Consider the following 18,522-nt stretch of genomic DNA (forward strand, 5'->3'; position numbering starts at 1 on the left):
CAGAGACCCAAGGTCTCTCGATCCTTCTCCTACACACACGCACACAGACCCACATCGCCTTCTGCTCCTCAGTCCGACAATCTCGAATCCCTCTTCCTTTTCAGAAACTAGCTTTCTGGGTCAATTCCGCCTGAGCTCAGCAACATCGGAGCTCTCCAAAGCTTGGATCTTTCCGACAATCTGATTTCTGGGTAGATCCCAGAAACCTTTTCGGAGCTGAAAAACCTTAGCCTCCTCAGTCTTTTCTACAACGAGATGAGCGGCGAAGTTTCCGACGGAATTGCAGAGCTTCTGTCTTTGGAGACGCTGCTTTTGTGGAACAATTTATTCTCCGGCAACCTTCCCCGGAGCTTGGGGAGGAACTTGAAGCTCGGATGGGTGGACGTATCCACAAACAACTTCAACGGCAGCGTTCCGCCGGATATCTGTGCGAATGGTCAGCTCCTTAAGCTGATGCTGTTTTCGAACAATTTCTCCGACGATCTCTCCACTTCTCTGTCAAACTGTTCGTCTCTGGTTCGTCTTCGACCCGAAGATAACAAGTTTTCAAGTGAGATTCCATTGAAATTCAGCACTCTTACATGCGTGAAATTTAAACCTTATATGTGAAATTTAAGTTCGAAATCATGTTTTTGCAAGGTTTTTGGGACGAAATCGGCTCGGGAATAGGCACACCATCTCCGGCGAGGCCGTGGGTGGTCGACGAACTTTCCGATTGCACAGTTCAAAAAATATCTCGATATTTTGACGAAAACCATTTCGATACCTATTTAAATATCCATTGCGCGAAAAACCAATAATATCGGCATTTTCTTCCATGACTACGACTATCAATACCGAATTTCCAAAGACAAAAGAAGGAACATAAACAGAGTGACCAAGAAGAACAGGGGACACAGACAGAAGCGGAAGCCAACGCGTAATCGAGACCAAAACTAAACCAAAAGAACAAAAACTGACAAAACAAACTGATACCATACAAGAGCAGATTGGATCCAAAGGATAGAATCCGCTTTGATACCAAGTTGAATATCAGAGTGCGCAACGAACGAGATTAACAATAAAATAAGAATATTATTAAACAACCGAGAATGCCGGAACGGCTACAAAACCTTACGAGACTACATTGTGAATAACTTGATCCTCAAACTAAATTACAAGCTCTATTTATAGAGCAATAAACCTAAGAAACCCTAATGCTTAAATACCAAAAATACCCAACTACAAAATCAAATCAAATCTCTAATTAATTTCCTAAATAAACCAAATAAATTTCAACAGTCTAATATCTTCTAATCCCTCAAATGAAAACCACTCACCTCTACAGACCTCGACTTTAATGAGTTATCAAATCCAATCTTAGACACCAATCAGTCCTAACAACAGAAGATTAGTATAACTTCACAGAAAACAACTACACCAGCAAATCAATATATCTTCACAAATCAAAAGCAGATATATATATATATATATATATATATATATATATAATAACTATCAACATAAAAACAAGAGAGTAGAGTACAGAATTAGAAGCCTTTGGTTTCCATCAGAAACACAAAAGATGCCCCAAATTTAAGATAGAAGAAAATGCTTAAACACAATTTCGACACGAAAACAGAGATCTTTGCATCTCTTGTTCTTCACCATTCAGCTACAAATTGGGCAAAGCACCAGCCCATTCTCATTACACTCAGGACACCTCGTCACCACCGTCGTCCCCTGCCGCTGCCCCGCCACATCATCATTCACCATCAGCACCATCTTTGAACTCCCATTGCACTGGAAGCAGGGCAAGAACCTTGCCTCCCCACACCCTTCACACACAGACCCAGCTTTTTTCTTTGGACACCCAGCAAGAATCTCACCCAGCAAACCCTCCTCCAAAATCTTCAGCACCTCCTCAGAGCCGCCTATATATCTCCCCTTCACAAACACCCGCGGCGGCACCGCCGCCTCCTTCCCTTTCCCCTTCATCAAGTCGCTCAACTCTTCTCTGAACCCGCGATCCATCGACACGTCACGCTCGACAATCATCACCCCGAGGCCTTCTATCTCTGCCCGGACGGCGTTGCACTCCTCAAAAGTCCGCCGCACTCCTCGCAGCGTCGTCGTGTAGACAACCACTTTGTTTTCTCCGCCCGGCGGGCATATTTTCTCGAACCGGTCAAGTGGGTCCTTCTTGTTGTTCACCCGGAAGACGCTTTCGTACGGAGATTTGAGAATTGTGCGATTCGGGTTGGAGTTTTCTTTATCGGGGGTTTTTGGGTCTAAGAAAACGAAGGGTTTGGGCGGCGGAAGCGGCGAGAATCTGAAGCTATCGGCGTCAAGCCCGTCCATAAGCTCCCATGAGTTAATGACTTCCGGGTCGGAAGGCAGCGGTCTCGGGTCGGACAAGAGCGACTTGGGTTCGGAATCGAGCGACTTGGGCTGGGACAAGGGGCTCGGGAAAATGGACCCGAGAGTGAATCGAGAAGGGGGTGTCGACGGAGTGGTGGGCGCAGGCGGCGGCGGGTCGAGAGTGAGGAGGCCGTAGGTGGAGGAAGTCAGCGAGACGATGTGGTGGCTCAGCGCGGAGCTGCCGAGTTGGGAGAACTCGTCGTTGTGGTTGAAGAGATTAGAAGAAGCACAACCCATGTTCTCGTTTCCGGAATTGCGAGCTTCGATTGCGAACTGTGAAGTGGCGGAGGGGTGAGACTTTTTTTGGAGTCGAATTTAATGTTTTTTTTTCTAAATTTGGAAGGAATTGAAGAACCTTTTTATATAATTTTGAAATGTGGATTCTGTAGCACATGAGATTTGAGCGCTAAAATTTGATTCAAATAAATTGTGCGTGTGGGTGTTACGAAGACGAAGAGCGGTGCCGGCCAATTATTGCGTTACAGCGTTAGGAGGACTGCGTTTCCTTTCCTTTACTTTCCTTTCCTTTCCAGTCAAAAGGTATTTGGTTTCCACAACTTTAGAGTTTAGACAATGGGCCTTCTGGTTTCTTATAATCCAATTTGTACAGTCCACCACCACTTCTGTTTACATGAATCGGTCCAAAGGCTGATTGTCCCTCTTCATAGGCCTTGTTCATCAGAGGCGGCGTTGAGGGGGAATGAAGAGTGCAATCGCATTGAGCCTTTAAAACTTTTTTGGTATCTTATATTTATATGTAATAATGTTATATATTAAAAATACTTTTATTACCACTTTAAAATTTTATAGTGTACTTTTTATAAGTGTAAATTTTGTTTTCTTTCTAAATAAAAAAAAATAAGAGTGCACAATGAGAGAGTAGAAGAGCCAATAACAACACCTTAAAAAACGATTTTCTTTTCAATTTTATTGTATAATAATGCTAGATATTCAAGTGAAACTTTAAAGTTAGAGTTTTTTAAGCTTTTTTTCTTTTTTTATTTGGTTGGTTAAGATTGAACTGTTTTTTATTATTTAGTGAAGATTATATTTGTAACACTTTTTACTTATTTCATGATATTTGTAAACTTACAGTGAGTCCTAAAGATTGTTTTGATTTATGTTATTATTTTCTAGTACCAATATATTGTCCTACTTTAAAAAAATAAAAACTATCTTAAAAATGGGCCCCTTTATAAATTTCGCACAGAGCCCCCGAAATCTCAGAGACGATCATGTTGTTCATCTAACGGCTCATTTGCCCACGTACGAGTCACTGTCATCAGTTGACGGATATGGCGTTGTTGACACTTGATAGTGTACGTGAGTGACATTGTTAGTATTCTAACATGTTATGTTATGTTGTTCAATATCGAATTTAGACGAAAACCAGAGCTTGAATGATTTAGAATCTCAATGATAATAGTGCACCGATTATCAAATTGTTGAAGAGAGAAAAACCTTCTCTTTGATGGTTTTGCAGATTTTGATCATTCTCTCTGTTTCTGGATTTTATTTATTTCAAGTGTCCCTTCTTAACTGTGAGAATCTTACAAACCGATGACTTTTCTAAGTCGAGCTTGGTCTTGTTCTATAGTTAGTTAACTTCTCAACATGATTAACTTTATAATTAAGTTTGTAATTGAATAACTAATCAATCCTCCGAATCATGCAAGAAGGGTTGTTGTCTAAATAATTAAGCTTGACTTAAAATTCAATACAGCCAACAAATTCCATTATTAATTTTCTACTAAGTAAAGTAGCATATAATTATTAGGGAAGGAAATTAGTATACGTGAACAGTAGTAGTCGGCAGTACCCACATTCAGCGGACGTAAATAGCTTCTTTTTTTCTTAAACAGTCATTTTTTGAAATTAAGAAAATTAATTTGGATTATATTATTTGGATTCAGCGTCAAATCTACAGTCTACAATACTGTTTTGAGATTTCAACGATAAAATTATCGTCCCAAATTGCAAACTTGGTATTTTCTGTAGAAACCTAATGATTACATATATGGATTGATGATATAAGTCTTTAGTAATATAATTTTAACATACACTTGCAGAAAAATATCAATTACGTAATCTGAGAATTTTTTATTCTTTTTTGGACAAAGGTGAATAATATTACCAAGCTCACAAACAAGAAGATCTGAAACAAAGAAAACCAAGCAGACTGCTACCTCTGCCACCGCCGCACTTCCAGCAGACCCTGGGGGGCAAACCCTCGAACCTGCACCGCCTGCAGACGCTGGATATCAAACCAGATAAAGCCCCATAATCGAAAAGAGAGAAGACTTCATGTTCCTTCAACAAGCACCACAACGATCGGATCTGCAGCCATGAACGAAAAGAAGCCAATGGGAATATGCAGCCCGCTAGCAACAGTGCCGAAAACAGCAAAGATAGGGACGGTCGTGGGGTGAACACCCGGTCCGAAACTCTACGCACCTTTCGATATGGCCGCAACAAACTCATATATTGTTGTGTTTATTTTGTTTTCCGTGTTATTGGTCAAAAAAGTTAAGATTTTACCATAAAATCAATTGGTAATATGGGAAGTACTTAATTATTTATAAACATAAATAAGGTCCCTTCCTTTTATCAATGTGAGATTCATTCTCAATACGCCCCCTCATATGTAGGGAATTTTCAAACATACTACGTGGACAACACAATTCGGGTGGCGTGAAGCACGTGTGGTCATTGAACTTCACACGTGAAACATTGTAGAAAGTTGAAGTTCCACCTTGAAACCAATTGGTCATATGAGGAGAAACCCAACTACTTATAAGCACGCGCAAGATTCCTCTTCTCATCGATGTGTGATTCATTCTCAACACGTCTTTCACGTGTGACGAATTTTCAAGTCTAACACGTAAATAACACAATTTGGATGAATATTGCATTGGTGCCTTTCCTGCCGTAGAGGGCTCTATTGGTACAATGGCTACCAATATTGCATTGGTGCCTTTCCTGCAGTGCCACCCTAATTCATATCGGTGGCAAAGTTACAAAATAATATTAAAAAAAGGATGCCCTGTGGGCATCCAAATTGGAGTATCATATTTCTTTTTCTATTTTTGGTGAGAAAACAAATTGTTATATCATTAAAATATAAGAATGCAACTATAAATTTGCATAACTGATATTTTATACAATTTTGTACAAATGTTGGGACCAAACTTAAAAAAGTCTTCGAACCCTTTGTTTCCAAGAGCTTAATCATCTCAATAATTGAATTGCTCATCTAGTGCAATAACTCTTTACCTTCAGCGGTCTCTCTCTTTCCACCTTGTATTGCTCAAACAGGCTCATCTTCTCAGCCACCTGATGGGTGCACACACATAAAAACCAAATTCAGAAAGGCAATTCGTTGTCACGTGCCCAAACATACCAACACTTACATACATCTGTTATCTCCAAAGCGACATATTTAAGAAGAGCAACTTCATGAAGTTGTCCTTACAGATATCTCACAGTTGTTCATTTCATGTTACGATGTAAACATAAACGTTTACACTACAAAATTTGTCCCCACAAGTAATTTACATGTTAGGATGATGTCACAAAGTTAATTCTACAAAATCGAGTCAAAACTTATTTCCCAAATGCTACCTGAAAACAATTTTTTCAAAGAGTTTATATGCACTACTAAGCTGAGAGTGATTGAAAATATAGAGACAAAGCGCATATTCTTAAGTATGAAGTATTCAAAATCAACTGATGGTCAAACTCTGCTCGCTCTATTGCCCGCATGTCACTGTGGAGCTTCAGGTCTGTTGGTATTGTTATTTCTTTTACTGGAGGTTTCATTAAGCACTGAGATGACAAACCCATCAAAATTTTCAAAACAATAAGAAAAACCCATCAAAACCCAATAGAACAATAGAACAAAAGGATGTAGAGATAAAAATCAAAACCCAATAGAACAATCGAAGAAAACAATAAGAAAAACCCATCAAAATTTTTCAAAAAAATAATTTTAAAAACAGGGGAATAATACAAATCCTTGGACGAAGGCGCAAATATGGCCCTGAAAATCCCAGAAGAAGCAGAAGACTCCTTTGACCTGAAAAGCTCAGAGGTAAAGGAAGAAGAAGACGACCCAGTTTTCTTTCTTCCCTCCCTTGCTCTCTCCCTATTATAAACCTAAACCTCTCTCTGTAATAGATATTAGCAGAGTACTAGGTGTATATATATTGACAACTAGTCTGCAATGCAATACCTTAGTAACTTTGTGAACTTTCACAAGCTGCATATGAAGAGATACCACTCCCGAAGCCACCATTGTATACTTGGATAAACTGCAGGCCTAAAAGAAGAAAGGTACAAACCCAGTCAGCTTTGACGAAGAAGATTAATGCGATTCGAAGAAAGGTATAAACCCAGTAAGCATTGATGAAGAAGATTAATGTGATTCGTAATACATATATTTGCAAAACAGCGACCTTTAACTTTATTCTAATACGTCAAGCTACACAACACTAAAAAGAAAATTTTCTATTACAAACTTGAGAATATAGGACCATCCTAGGAAACAGTGGCGTTTAGTGATGAAGTCTAGGCATAAGAGAAAACTCTACATTCGATTAAAAACTATGTCAAGATATCTGAAAAGTTTTACCTTGTAGCAGTAGTCCAGTAGGAAAACAACAAACCTTCCACAAGAAGAATTTCGCCCTCGTCAATGTTATCAGCATTGGTTGATTTGAATAAAGATGATAGTCCATCCAAGAACCTGCTTGCTGTTTCCGAGTCTTTATTCATTTGACACAATCACTAGATTCACTACACACACTTTACTTATGCGGCTCTTTTACTAATCCCGAATCGAAACGGGAAAAATTGAAATACAGAAAGAGCTGCATTTTTTCAGAAATTTCAAACCCAACTCGCATCCCTCAAACCCTAAACCCTAAATCCCAACCTCAAATTCTAAATCATAAACCTAAAAACTGAAATTTCAAAGTAGAAATTCGATTTCACAATCGAAATCAGAATAAAAACAAAGAACAAAAAGAATCAAAACCAAATGCAGAGAAATTGATTGAAAAAAGAGAAATACAAAGCACATACCTGAAAATCAGAGTTCGAGAATGTTCCAGCCGCTTTTAGAGAGAGACCCCTGCAGAGAGAAAGAAATCAGTGAGATGAAGAGAGAAAATCTTCGAGAAAGAATTCGACAAAGGTAAGAGAGTGCAGAATAACCAAAGATTTTTCTATCCCCAATCTTCGTGTTAGGTCAGAGAGAAGAGATAGTGAGGAGCGAGGCGTAGAGGGTTAGAGAGTGGGTGAAAGAGGGAGACGAATGAGAGGTGGCAGACGTTGCCGGTGGCAAACCACCAGTTGGCTGGCCGTCGGGGTCGATAGGAAGCTGGAGGCTGGGTTAGGGAGGAGGAGACGGGTTGAGAGCAGGGAGGAGAGAGAGAGAGACAGAGAGAATGGCTGGTTGAAAATTAGGGTTGAGGTAAATTTGTCTAGTAAAATTTAGCAACAGTGCATACACTTCGATGTAGAAAATTACAAGTTGCCACCAAAATAATATAAAATATGTAAAAATCCAGTTGAAAAATTATAATTTGGATATCCACACCGTTTTTCCGTGTGCGCTTACCAATGGCCACGGATTATATATGTCAGTGCATACAAAGTGAGAAGGCACCGATTTTTTCTAGTGGGTAAATATCGGTGTCCTATAGATAGAATTCTAGTAGTGCTTATTTCTTGTAGAAATCTTCCACATATACTGACTTTATGAATCGGTTACGCAACCAATCAAATGAGATGCATACCTTGGTTCAAACCTCCCAATCAAGAGGATACCTTTTCATTTAAATCACAACACTAAATAAAAGATGGTTAACCACCTCGTTTTAGTTAACAAATCTTCAAATTTTTAACTTAACAACACACGCAATCCGTCTCCAGTTGTTGAGAGTGAACCCCACATCAGGGGAAAAAAATCAGAGACATTGCATATGCTTATAAGGGTTGAGCTACCCTCCATATTACCAATTAGTTTTTTAGTGGAACCTCAACTTTTTTCATGGTACCAGAGCAAAGTTGTTCCATGTGTAGAGCCCAACAGCCACACAACTCCGTTTGTATTGTCTACGTGTTAGACTTAAAAATTTGTCACACGTGAGAGGGCGTGTTGAGAACGAATCTCATCGTGGAAAGGAAGGACCTTGCATGTGCTTATAAGAGGTTGGACCACTCCCTACATTGCCAAATAATTTAATGATGGAACCTCAACTTTCTTCACTACGATAGCCAATCAGCTATCGCCCTGAAACTCGTTTAGCTTTGAGAGTTTGAGCGACGTCTTTGCATTTGTTTGCTTCTAAAATCTAGGGTTAATAAAGTTTACCACAAGTCAGTGACTTACCTAGAAAGAGTCGTGTGCATGTCCAATCACCATCGCCCATTGAAAGATGCATGAAAGAAATCATCCTAAGAGCAACTCCACCAGAGCTGATAGCCCGATGGAATGGCTATCAAACAGTGCCAAAACGCCCGAGCAAGAAGGTCCAGCCCAAGCTGGCAATTGAGCCCAAAGGGGCCAGAGCGAGAAGCCCGTGGGGAGTCGCTGGCCTGAGAGCCCTGAGTGGGTATGATGCAAGGCTGATGTCAGGGCGACGTCAGCTCATCCCCATCAACTTTTTGCGTCTTCTTCCTCCTCACCTTCGATTTGTAGATGTCCCAAGCCTCCATTTTACCATCCTCAGCTTTCAAACCCGTTTCTCACAAACCCTAAAACAATCAAATCCAAATACTATTAAACACCCAAACCCACCACCTTCCCACCCCTGTAGAACCACCCAGAACCGCCTCTATTCGCCGTCGACACAACCCATACGAAAAACCCACCAAAATCCCTAAAATTTCCGAACTTTACAAAAACCCAACTAAATTTAGAGCAAAAAAGGACGACCTAGCTGAGAAAATAGCTAGATCACGCAAAAAGCAGATGAATGAACCCTTGAAGCGAAATCAATCAGCTCGACGAACGCGAAAAGCAGATCAATGAACCCTTGAAGCAAAATCAATCAACTCGACGAACCCTCAACGAACCCTTCTGCTATTTTATTTGTTGGAATTATTGCCTTTCTAATTTTTTTTTTTCTGAAAATCTAGACTAACAGGTTTTTCTTGGTTGACTTGATGGATTAATGTTAAAGCTTGAAACTTTCACACTTCCCATTTGAATTAATGTAAGAATTGGTAAAATATAGATTATTTTATTAAAAAAAATACTAATATTTTATTACCTATTGCTAGGGCTATTCAATGTAGGGGTGAAAATGCAAAAGGTAATTACTGTTCATTAAAAATAGTTACTGTTCACTAAGTGAATTCAATAGTAAATAACTCTAGGGAACATTTGCAACGCTGAAGTTGCTCAGTAGCTATCATGTTTGCTCTGATGGGAATGCATGAAGCCTTGGATCTGTAGATCAATCAGATGGAAAACCAATTGTAATCTTTTTCTTTTTTGGCAAAGTTGGTGTGCAGAATTAAGTCCTTTGACTATCGCGCCCGCTTCAATCATCTGATGTAGAACGCTCCTTTCATGTCCGCTAGGCTACATTAATTATACCATCAATTGAAGAGATTTTTTAGTGTGTCAAAAGTACGGTTCTGTACATTAGGTGTAATAATACAATTAGTTAAAAACTTGAAAATTATAATATAATTAGTTGAAAATTTAAAGGTTTTGAACCAATTATATTATTACACTTGTTGTACCAAACTGTGACAAATTCTCCCATCAATTGGTCATTTCTGCATGCGCATACTTTTTTGAAAGTTTATTAAACGTGGGCTGTTAATAAATCTATTCTAATTAGAATTTGTTATATATAATAGTAATAAAAGTTTACACTTGTCGTGGTCTCGACGATGAAATGTTTAATTAAAATCAGTGTCATGGTTTGGTTTACTAAAGGAAGGTTTTTATATACACACTCCTCTTGTTTTCTCGGCTGCTGGATTGAACTAACTATCAAAAGAGAATAAAAGGTTAGAATTAAAAAGAAGTATGTAGGAGGTGAAATAGAGTGAGTTGAAATCACTTCTATAATTTCATCACGAATAATGTTAAAGAAACTAAATTTGTAGACAAATTTGCAAACTAAATGATGTGTCACTAATAAAAAAATAAGTACGTTTATCAATACTTAAATAATAATTTAATCATTAACTTTCAAATCATTACCCTTTCATCGTATAGGTTTTAGTACTCTGTCAAAGACATTATTTAACTGAAAAAAGGTACTGCACAAAAGTTGTACTCTTATCCCCATAATTAGCGTTTGTAATATGGGCCATATTTCCCTGAATTTACGTGTTATCATGAGGAGGGATATACAAATGCTAGGGTTTATACGAAGAGTTGTATTATTTTTCATTTTTCTTCTAATTAGTTGGTAGGTTAGGTCCAGAGTAATTCCTACAATTGCATCTACTCTAGGGTTTCGGCTTCATACATCTGTAGTGGAACTGTGTGGATAAATCTACTGATAAATTAGGCCTCTCAATCAATTGCTTTCATTGTCCATCAACTTTGTTAATTATATTATACTAATCAAACTAATTGCCCGACCATTTATCACACAAAACAACAATCTCTGATGAAAAGTTTCCATTTTTTGGACGGAATAAAACCAACATTCTATAATGTAACTCTCAATGCTGTAGCAGATAGCAGCAGGTATATAAATGATCACTAAACACCAAACGTTAATCTTCACCACAAAACAAGGATGGGCATGCAACACTGCTACCCAGCCACGCAATGTTAGTGCATATATGAAAGACCTAGAGCTGTAGAGAAACTCATTGATTCTTAATTTGTTATTCTTCTGTAATTGTATTTAGGGAGACATTGGATGTAGTTCTTAAGTACTAATGTTCTTTAGATAAAACTTTATTGATTTTCAGTTCTTAATCAAAGTCCTTTGAATTGGTACACCTTAGCATTTTAATAGTACTATTATTGTCAATACCTTTTCCAACAAACCATCAATTTTTTTTTTTTTTGAGAAACTGGATCCGATTAAAACCAGGGCAAAGATGCCAAAGGAACAACAGAAGCCTACCCAGAGGCAAACAACAGAGGAACCCGGGTAATGCAAGGGGTTGAAGGAATCTGACGCAACCAACAAACAACAAGCGTCACCCCTCCCATTACCACAGCTAACTCAGGGAGGACAAGGAAGTCCATCATTACATAATACATGAACCAAAGAAGAACAAACCATAACTTGATTGGAAGGAAAAAAAAATAGCCCAATAGCTGCGAGCCGTTCTCTCCGCTGTGAGAGCCACTCCTCTGTGAGTGTTTCCTTTCTCTCCGTTGTAGGATCTCATCTTTATTGCGGCCGGTGGGAGTTTGCAAGTTGTCCTACCTTTTATCGCTAATATTGATGGGGAGGAATATTGATGATGCCAACCCTAGATCTCAATAGTGGAATGTACATGTAAAGCTCTGATCTTGGGGGTAAAGCTTTGAATTGCTGATCCGTCTGATTGGGGGGATTAATTCCTCTACCCAATCCATCTTTCATTGTTATTTGGCGAGCAATACCCATCTCACCTACCAAGCAGTTTCGAGATTTATGATAAAGGGCAAGGAGATCCGACAGGTTGGGGGACATTAAATCCTCTACCCAATCCTTCTTTCTTTGTTCGGCGAGCTCTAATTATCTCACCTACCAAGCAGTTTCGAGCTTTATGACGAAGGGCACAGAGGTAAGGTATTTCCCACCCCCAATTTTATGGGTATTATTGGCGTTTATAACTCAGGAAATTTGGGGAGGAGAAAACAAAACAGGAAGGCATCTAAGGAGGGCCCAAACGACCTTTCGTTATCTCATATTTGTTAAAATTATCAACGGAACCTGCTATTGGGAGGAATTCATGGCTAACCAGGATGTAGATGACTTGGTGGTCCACCTTGAAAAAGGCATGGACTTGTCGACCATGGAACAGGGGATTGCGTTGGTTGGAGCGGCTTTGGTTAACAAAAATCTAAATAAGTGGGGTGTACGAAATATACTTAGATCCTCTTGGAAAGATCTTGGAGAGGTGGATATCAAATGGGTCAAGGACAATCTGTACATCATTACCGTCCAAGATGAAAGCACAACGGGAAAGATTCTTAGTCAGGTACCCTGGGCTGTAATGAAACAGAACTTTTCAATCAAAAGATGGCCAAAGGAGATGGCGCTGGAGGAAATTGAGGTGGCGAAGGTTCCTTTTTGGGTTCAGATCCGAGGGGTCCCCCCTTGTCTCATATCAGTGGCAAACGTCCAACGTCTTGCGAAGGAAATCGGTGAATTTGTGGAGGTAGAGAATCTGGCCAAGGCTCGGGGTTTCTTAAGAGTGAGAATCATTGTCAACACACAAGAGTCCCTGATTACAGGCTGCTGGTTGCCAAGGGATGAGGATAAGGATACCTGGGTAGAGTTTCGTTATGAACGGTTGCAGGATTTCTACTATAGGTGCCGTCGAATTGGACATAATATGAATGAATGTTCCTATGAACAGTCTAAAGGAGGGGCTGCAGGCTTTGGTGAGTGGACCAAGGCGGCTCATATTCGTGAAATGATAGTTAATCATAAATCGTTGCCTTTGGGAATGGGGGCGAGACGACAAGCAGGTGTGGCGCATGCAGGCAGGAGATCACCAGTGCCGAGTTCATCTGCGACTACAGGAAGGGGGTTACAAGATAGTAGACTTGGGCAGAAGGAACTCCCTGACCTTACCCAAATGTTGAAAAGGGGATGGAAAAGGAGATTCAGATTCAATCATCTGGGTGAGGGATCCACGCTTAATATATCGAACTGGACCTTCCATGGTGTCCACCATATGTTAACTCGCCATTCCAGCATGGGTAGTCCAAAGGCGGGCCTCTCACTGTCAGCTGATTGTGCTTTGCAAAGGCATATTGGAGGCAATTCTAATGTGGTTATAGAAGAGATTGGAGGGGAAGGGAACGATGGTCGTAATATGAAAAGCGGTGCGGAACTAAGTGACATCCAACCTTATCACAAGAGAAGCAAATTCAGCGAGCAGGGGAACACATCCCAAGGTGGTGGCGGCTGGCCTGATACAGCCGTAAGTTCGCCATGACGCACTTATTCTGGAACTGCCGTGGTCTTGGGTCGGACACGGCAGTTCGGGCTCTACACGGGCTTATTAGAAAATATAGACCCTCTATGATCTTTCTCTCCGAAACAAAAATGAAGGATCATAGAGTCAATGGGGGTGCGAAGAAGGATGGGTTTCGCGGATGGTTTTAATGTTTCACCGATTGGTAGGGCATGGGGTCTCAGTCTTTAGTGGGAAGACTCGTTGGAGGTCCAAATAGTTTTCTCTTCCAAGCATATCATCGATGCTAAGGTCAGGGAAGTTGGTGCTGTTACGTGGATGAGGCTGACGGGTGTTTATGGCATTCCATATCGTGGTGAGAAGGCAACCTTTTGGAATTGGATGAATTCCTTTTTCCAGCCTATGGATATTCCTTGGTTATGTGGGGGTGACTTTAACGAATTCTTATGGGAGTCCGAGAAATCTGGTGGGGCTTCGGTTCTTTATAACCGACCTCGGTACTTGGCTAATTTTATGGAGGAGGTAGAGTTGCATGATCTTGATTTTAATGGGTCTCCCTTTACTTGGCGAGGGATTCGAAATGGGGAGTTGGTGGAGGAAAGGATAGACAGAGGCTTATGTAATCAGCTCTGGCAGAACATTTGGCCAAATACTTTGGTCAATCACGCTGCGGTTGTGGGCTCAGATCACTGCCCCATCTTGATTAGCTGTGAGCCGAATCAGAGAAGAGGAAGGAAAAGGTTTCGTTTTGAAGCAATGTGGGCAAAGGAAGAGGAGTGCAGAAGTATTGTCGAGTCCTGTTGGAACCGCCAATGCCCTGGGGACGCTATTACAAGGTGGCAGTCTCGGATTAATGTTTGTCGATCCAAACTGACCTCTTGGAGCAAAAGAAAGTTCAACCATAGAACAGAGGCAATTGATGTTCTAATGGACCAGCTAGGGGAACTACAATTGAACTGGGGACCAAATAGGGAGGCAATTCTGAGGTTGACCATCGAGGTTGACTTGTTACGGGAACAAGAGGAAAGTTTCTGGAAACAACGATCAAGGATTAAATGGCTCCGAAAGGGAGATGCTAACACTTCGTTCTTCCATCAGTCTACTTTGCAACGTCGATGAAGAAACAAGGTAGTGAAAATCTTGATGGAAGACGGGGTTTGGGAGGAGAATCCACGACGTGTGCACCAAGTGGTTGACGACTATTTCATCAATCTCTTTACTTCTTCTGGTCCAAGAGATTGGGGCCAGGCTCTGGAATGCATCAGCCAGGTTGTCACGAACGATATGAACCAATCATTATTGAAGCTGATCTTGGAGGAGGAAATTAGGATAGCAGCCTGACAAATGGGTGGTTTCAAGGCCCAGGGGTCAGACGGGTTCCAAGGGGTGTTCTACCATTCCTTTTGGGATTATATTGCTAAGGATGTTTATGATCTTGTCTTATTATTGTCTAACGGTGAAATTTGTCCTCGGCAGCTCAACGCGACCCATATTGTTCTCATCCTTAAAATCCCGAACCCGGAGTCTGTTTCCCATTTCAGACCTATTAGTTTATGTAATTTCTCCTATAAAGTCTTATCTAAGATTTTAACTAATAGACTGAAACCTTTACTGCCGAGCCTCATTTCTCCCATGCAGAATGCGTTCGTTGGGGGCCGACAGATCCAGGACAATATTGGGATTGCTCATGAATTATTCCACTTCCTAAAACTCAGGAAAACTAAGAGCAAGTTTGAACTTGGTATCAAGCTCGACATGCACAAAGCTTACGACCGGGTGGAGTGGGATTTTTTAGATGCAGTTATGGAGAAGATGGGGTTTCATCCCATGTGGCGTCGGCTCATCATGGGATGTGTGAGCTCTGTCAACTTTGCTGTTATTCTCAATGGGCAACCCGGTAACAAATTTGCTCCTTCAAGAGGTTTAAGGCAAGGAGACCCTCTCTCCCCTTATCTGTTTCTTTTGATTAGTGACGTTTTGTCCAAAATGATTTGTACCACCATTCAGTCTAATCAACTACAGGGGGTTCGAATGTCTACCCACGACCCGCCTATTTCCCACATTTTTTTTGCTGACGACAATTTGATATTCTTGAAGGCTGATAAAGCTAATTGCAACAACTTGAGCAGATTATTGGCTTCGTATTGCTCGGCTTCAGGTCAGGCGGTGAACCTTCAGAAATCGTGTGTGTATTTCAGTGTTAATACTCCTATGGATGTGGTGGCTGATCTTGGGCATGATCTTGGCATTCCGGTGGTTTCTCACCCAGGTTCTTATCTTGGTCTTCCTGCCATTTGGGGCCGCTCCAAGTCCCGTGGTCTCGCTTATTTGAAAGGTCGTTTGTTGGGGAAAATTCAGGGGTGGAAACAATGTACGCTTTCTCAGGCTGGCAAAGAAGTGATGATAAAGGCTGTTGCCCAAGCCATTCCGGCATACCCGATGAATTTATTTAAGTTCCCGGACTCTATTTGCAATGAGTTAGACTCTTTGATTTTTGGGTTCTGGTGGGGTCAGAAAAATGGGGAGAGGAAAATTCACTGGGTTTCCAAAAAAGAGATGGGTCTTCCTAAATCTGCAGGGGGTTTGGGTTTTAGAAATTTCAAATCCTTTAATGATGCCCTTCTTGCTAAGCAGTGCTGGAGGTTGATTATGGAGCCAAATTCTTTATGGGCGTCTGTTCTTAAAGCCAGGTATTTCCCTAACTGTTCCTTTCTTGATGCTCAAAAGGGCAGTCGTGTTTCATGGGTTTGGTCCAGCTTATTGGTGGGCAGAGATTTACTGTTGAAGGGGGCCCACTGGCAAATCATGGATGGGCAGCGAGTGCGAGTATGGGTTGACAAGTGGCTTCCATCCATCCCGCTGGGTCATCCCACCCCTGGTGGTGAGGTGTCGGTTACCTTGAATACTCGGGTGAGGTCTTTCATCTGCCCTGATTCTTGTACATGGGACCTTAATTCGCTCCAACCTTTTCTTCCGGCAGAGGATCTCAATGCCATTAAGGATACTTTATTGGTGATTTGAGGAGTGAGGATCGGTTCATTTGGCCGGGGACCAAGAATGGGCAGTATTCGGTGAAGACCGGGTATCACTGGGGGCATGCCTGTTTCAATCTCCCGATGGCTTTGCATTCCCGTGCTCCCATTGTTATCCCAAGCCGGGTTTGGAAGCTTATCTGGAAACTTAGAGTACCGGCAAAGATCAAACATTTTATGTGGAAATCCCTCCATGGTGCTCTCCCTACGATGTCTGAGTTGTTTAAAAAACGGTCTATGCCTTATCCAAATTGCCCCATTTGTCATAATCAGGAAGAATCTGTCGAGCACTTATTGTTATTTTGCCCTTGGGTGGAACCCGTTTGGTTTGGTGGTGCTCTCAATCTCCGGATTGCGAGGACCGAGGTTTCAAACTGGGTGGAGTGGTTCATTTCTGCTTCAAATGTCCTTGGCGGTCCAAATGATGACAGGTTGTCTCTCATTTCGTTTGTTGCCTTTTCGTGCTGGCACATTTGGAAAACCAGGTGCAATTTTGTGTATAACAACAGCCTTATCAATCCCTCTCAGGTGCTGTGGGCTATTTCCAACTCGGCTAGTGCTTTTTTCGAAGCTGTCCGTAGGAACTCGGACCTCCCTGTCCGTCGAACTGTGGCTACTCCGGAGGCCAGATGGGCCACTCCTCCTCTGCAGTACACGAAAATTAACGTTGACGCCAGCTGGTCAGCGTTAACGCGTGCTGGTTTCGTTGGCATTGTTCTGCGGGATGCTGGGGGTTCCTTCGTGGCTGCAATCAGACATTCTATCACGGCTCCTTGCGTGAATGCTGCTGAAGCAATGGCCATTTCTATGGGTTGTCAATTTGGGTTAGCTCTGGGACTTCAAAAGGTAATCGTTGAGTCTGACTCTCAAGATTCTATTAGCTCTCTTTCGGTTTCTCTTAGGATGGGCAGTTGGGAAGCCTTTCCTTCTTTAGTGAAAGCTAAGAGGTTAGGAGAGTCTTTCCAGGACTGTCGCTGGTCTTGGATTCCAAGATCAGCCAATATGGCGGCGGACTCTCTGGCGTCGCATCGGTGTGTGGAGATGTGCGATGTTTCATGGGTCAATAGACCCCCATCTTCTCTGGTTTTTGTGCTCCATTGTGATGGTTTACCCTGTCCTCCATAAGGTTTTTTGGGGCGCAGTGGAGGGGGCAACATGCTAGCTTGGCTATTATGTCTTCCTTGTAACTCCCTCTTCTGTTCGCTGTTTCTGTTTTCTTTCCTGTTTGCTTGCCTTGTTGTGGGCTTTCTCTGTTTTTGCTGGCATCTTTGCCCGGGTAATGTATCCCTGCTTCCAAAAAATAAAAAAGAAGAACAAACCATCAATTTCGTAATTGTAAAACCCCTTAATTTTCTCATTGAAAACACGAAGTTAATTAATTTTTTTTCATTCAAATTTCGTACTGGAGCTTTACCCATATGAATGAGTAATATTTGTACCCATACTTTGTTCTGTTTTATTTATAAAGAGAAGTACTCTATATACATTGCACATATTAGAAAATAAGCATCAAATAATCTAAAATTAGTTGACAATGGGTGAAAGATTCAACATTATTTAAGGGGTGGCGATGTGGGAGATAAAAAGAGGTGTGTGGATAACATCACCCTGTTTAAATTATAAGGCAAAGTTTTAATTCGCCGATGTTGGGATAATTTACACTTTTAACACATTTCTTATGGGTCGTTTAGCATCCAACTCAAAACTAGCTAATTTAAAATGAGTAAAGAGTGCTAAAATAGTTTAAATTATTAGGCAACGTTTTAACTGCGTAGAGTCGTACTAGCTATCCCAACTTTTCCTCGCTAACATGATTGAGTAGATTGAAAAAAACTTAAGGTTACACCCCAAAACCTAGTAGCAATGGGAGAGCAGACAAACTCCTTATAAATTTATGCAATTTTCCTTAATTTTTTTATGTGATACTCTTGAACGTGTGATGAAGTTTTAAGAGTAAAATGTGGATAAT

At 41.0% G+C, this 18,522-nt stretch overlaps 2 protein-coding genes and 1 long non-coding RNA gene across 3 annotated transcripts; 1 reads left to right on the plus strand and 2 right to left on the minus strand.

Moving 5' to 3' along the window:
- Positions 1-1,415: 1,415 nt before the first annotated feature.
- Positions 1,416-3,252, minus strand: LOC103409626 (uncharacterized protein At5g39865-like). Its single transcript, XM_008348433.4, has one exon. It carries the CDS (start codon positions 2,635-2,637, stop codon positions 1,651-1,653), a length of 987 nt encoding a protein of 328 aa, XP_008346655.3. The 5' UTR covers positions 2,638-3,252; the 3' UTR covers positions 1,416-1,650.
- A 2,206-nt stretch (positions 3,253-5,458) lies between these two features.
- On the minus strand, positions 5,459-7,998 carry LOC103409625 (uncharacterized). The gene is made up of 5 exons (XR_011582054.1): positions 7,615-7,998; positions 7,483-7,531; positions 7,031-7,361; positions 6,632-6,718; positions 5,459-5,733 (listed from the first exon to the last, which is right to left on the minus strand). It is a non-coding gene; the product is annotated as an uncharacterized lncRNA (long non-coding RNA).
- A 5,540-nt stretch (positions 7,999-13,538) lies between these two features.
- Positions 13,539-14,640, plus strand: LOC139196893 (uncharacterized). The gene is made up of 2 exons (XM_070823246.1): positions 13,539-13,705; positions 13,818-14,640. Exons 1-2 carry the CDS (start codon positions 13,539-13,541, stop codon positions 14,638-14,640), a joined length of 990 nt encoding a protein of 329 aa, XP_070679347.1.
- The last annotated feature ends 3,882 nt before the right edge of the window (positions 14,641-18,522 follow it).

The sequence above is a fragment of the Malus domestica genome, chromosome 06 (genome assembly GCF_042453785.1).
Source record: "Malus domestica chromosome 06, GDT2T_hap1".
Classification (NCBI taxonomy): domain Eukaryota; kingdom Viridiplantae; phylum Streptophyta; class Magnoliopsida; order Rosales; family Rosaceae; genus Malus; species Malus domestica.

Bases quoted from the DNA above. Each gene is read 5' to 3' on its own strand.
- LOC103409626 (XM_008348433.4), bottom strand. From the start codon at position 2,637: ATGGGTTGTGCTTCTTCTAATCTCTTCAACCACAACGACGAGTTCTCC.
- LOC139196893 (XM_070823246.1), top strand. From the start codon at position 13,539: ATGACGCACTTATTCTGGAACTGCCGTGGTCTTGGGTCGGACACGGCA. The intron at 13,706-13,817 runs GTTTTAATGTTT...TGCTAAGGTCAG, and splicing joins AAGGATGGGTTTCGCGGATG to GGAAGTTGGTGCTGTTACGT.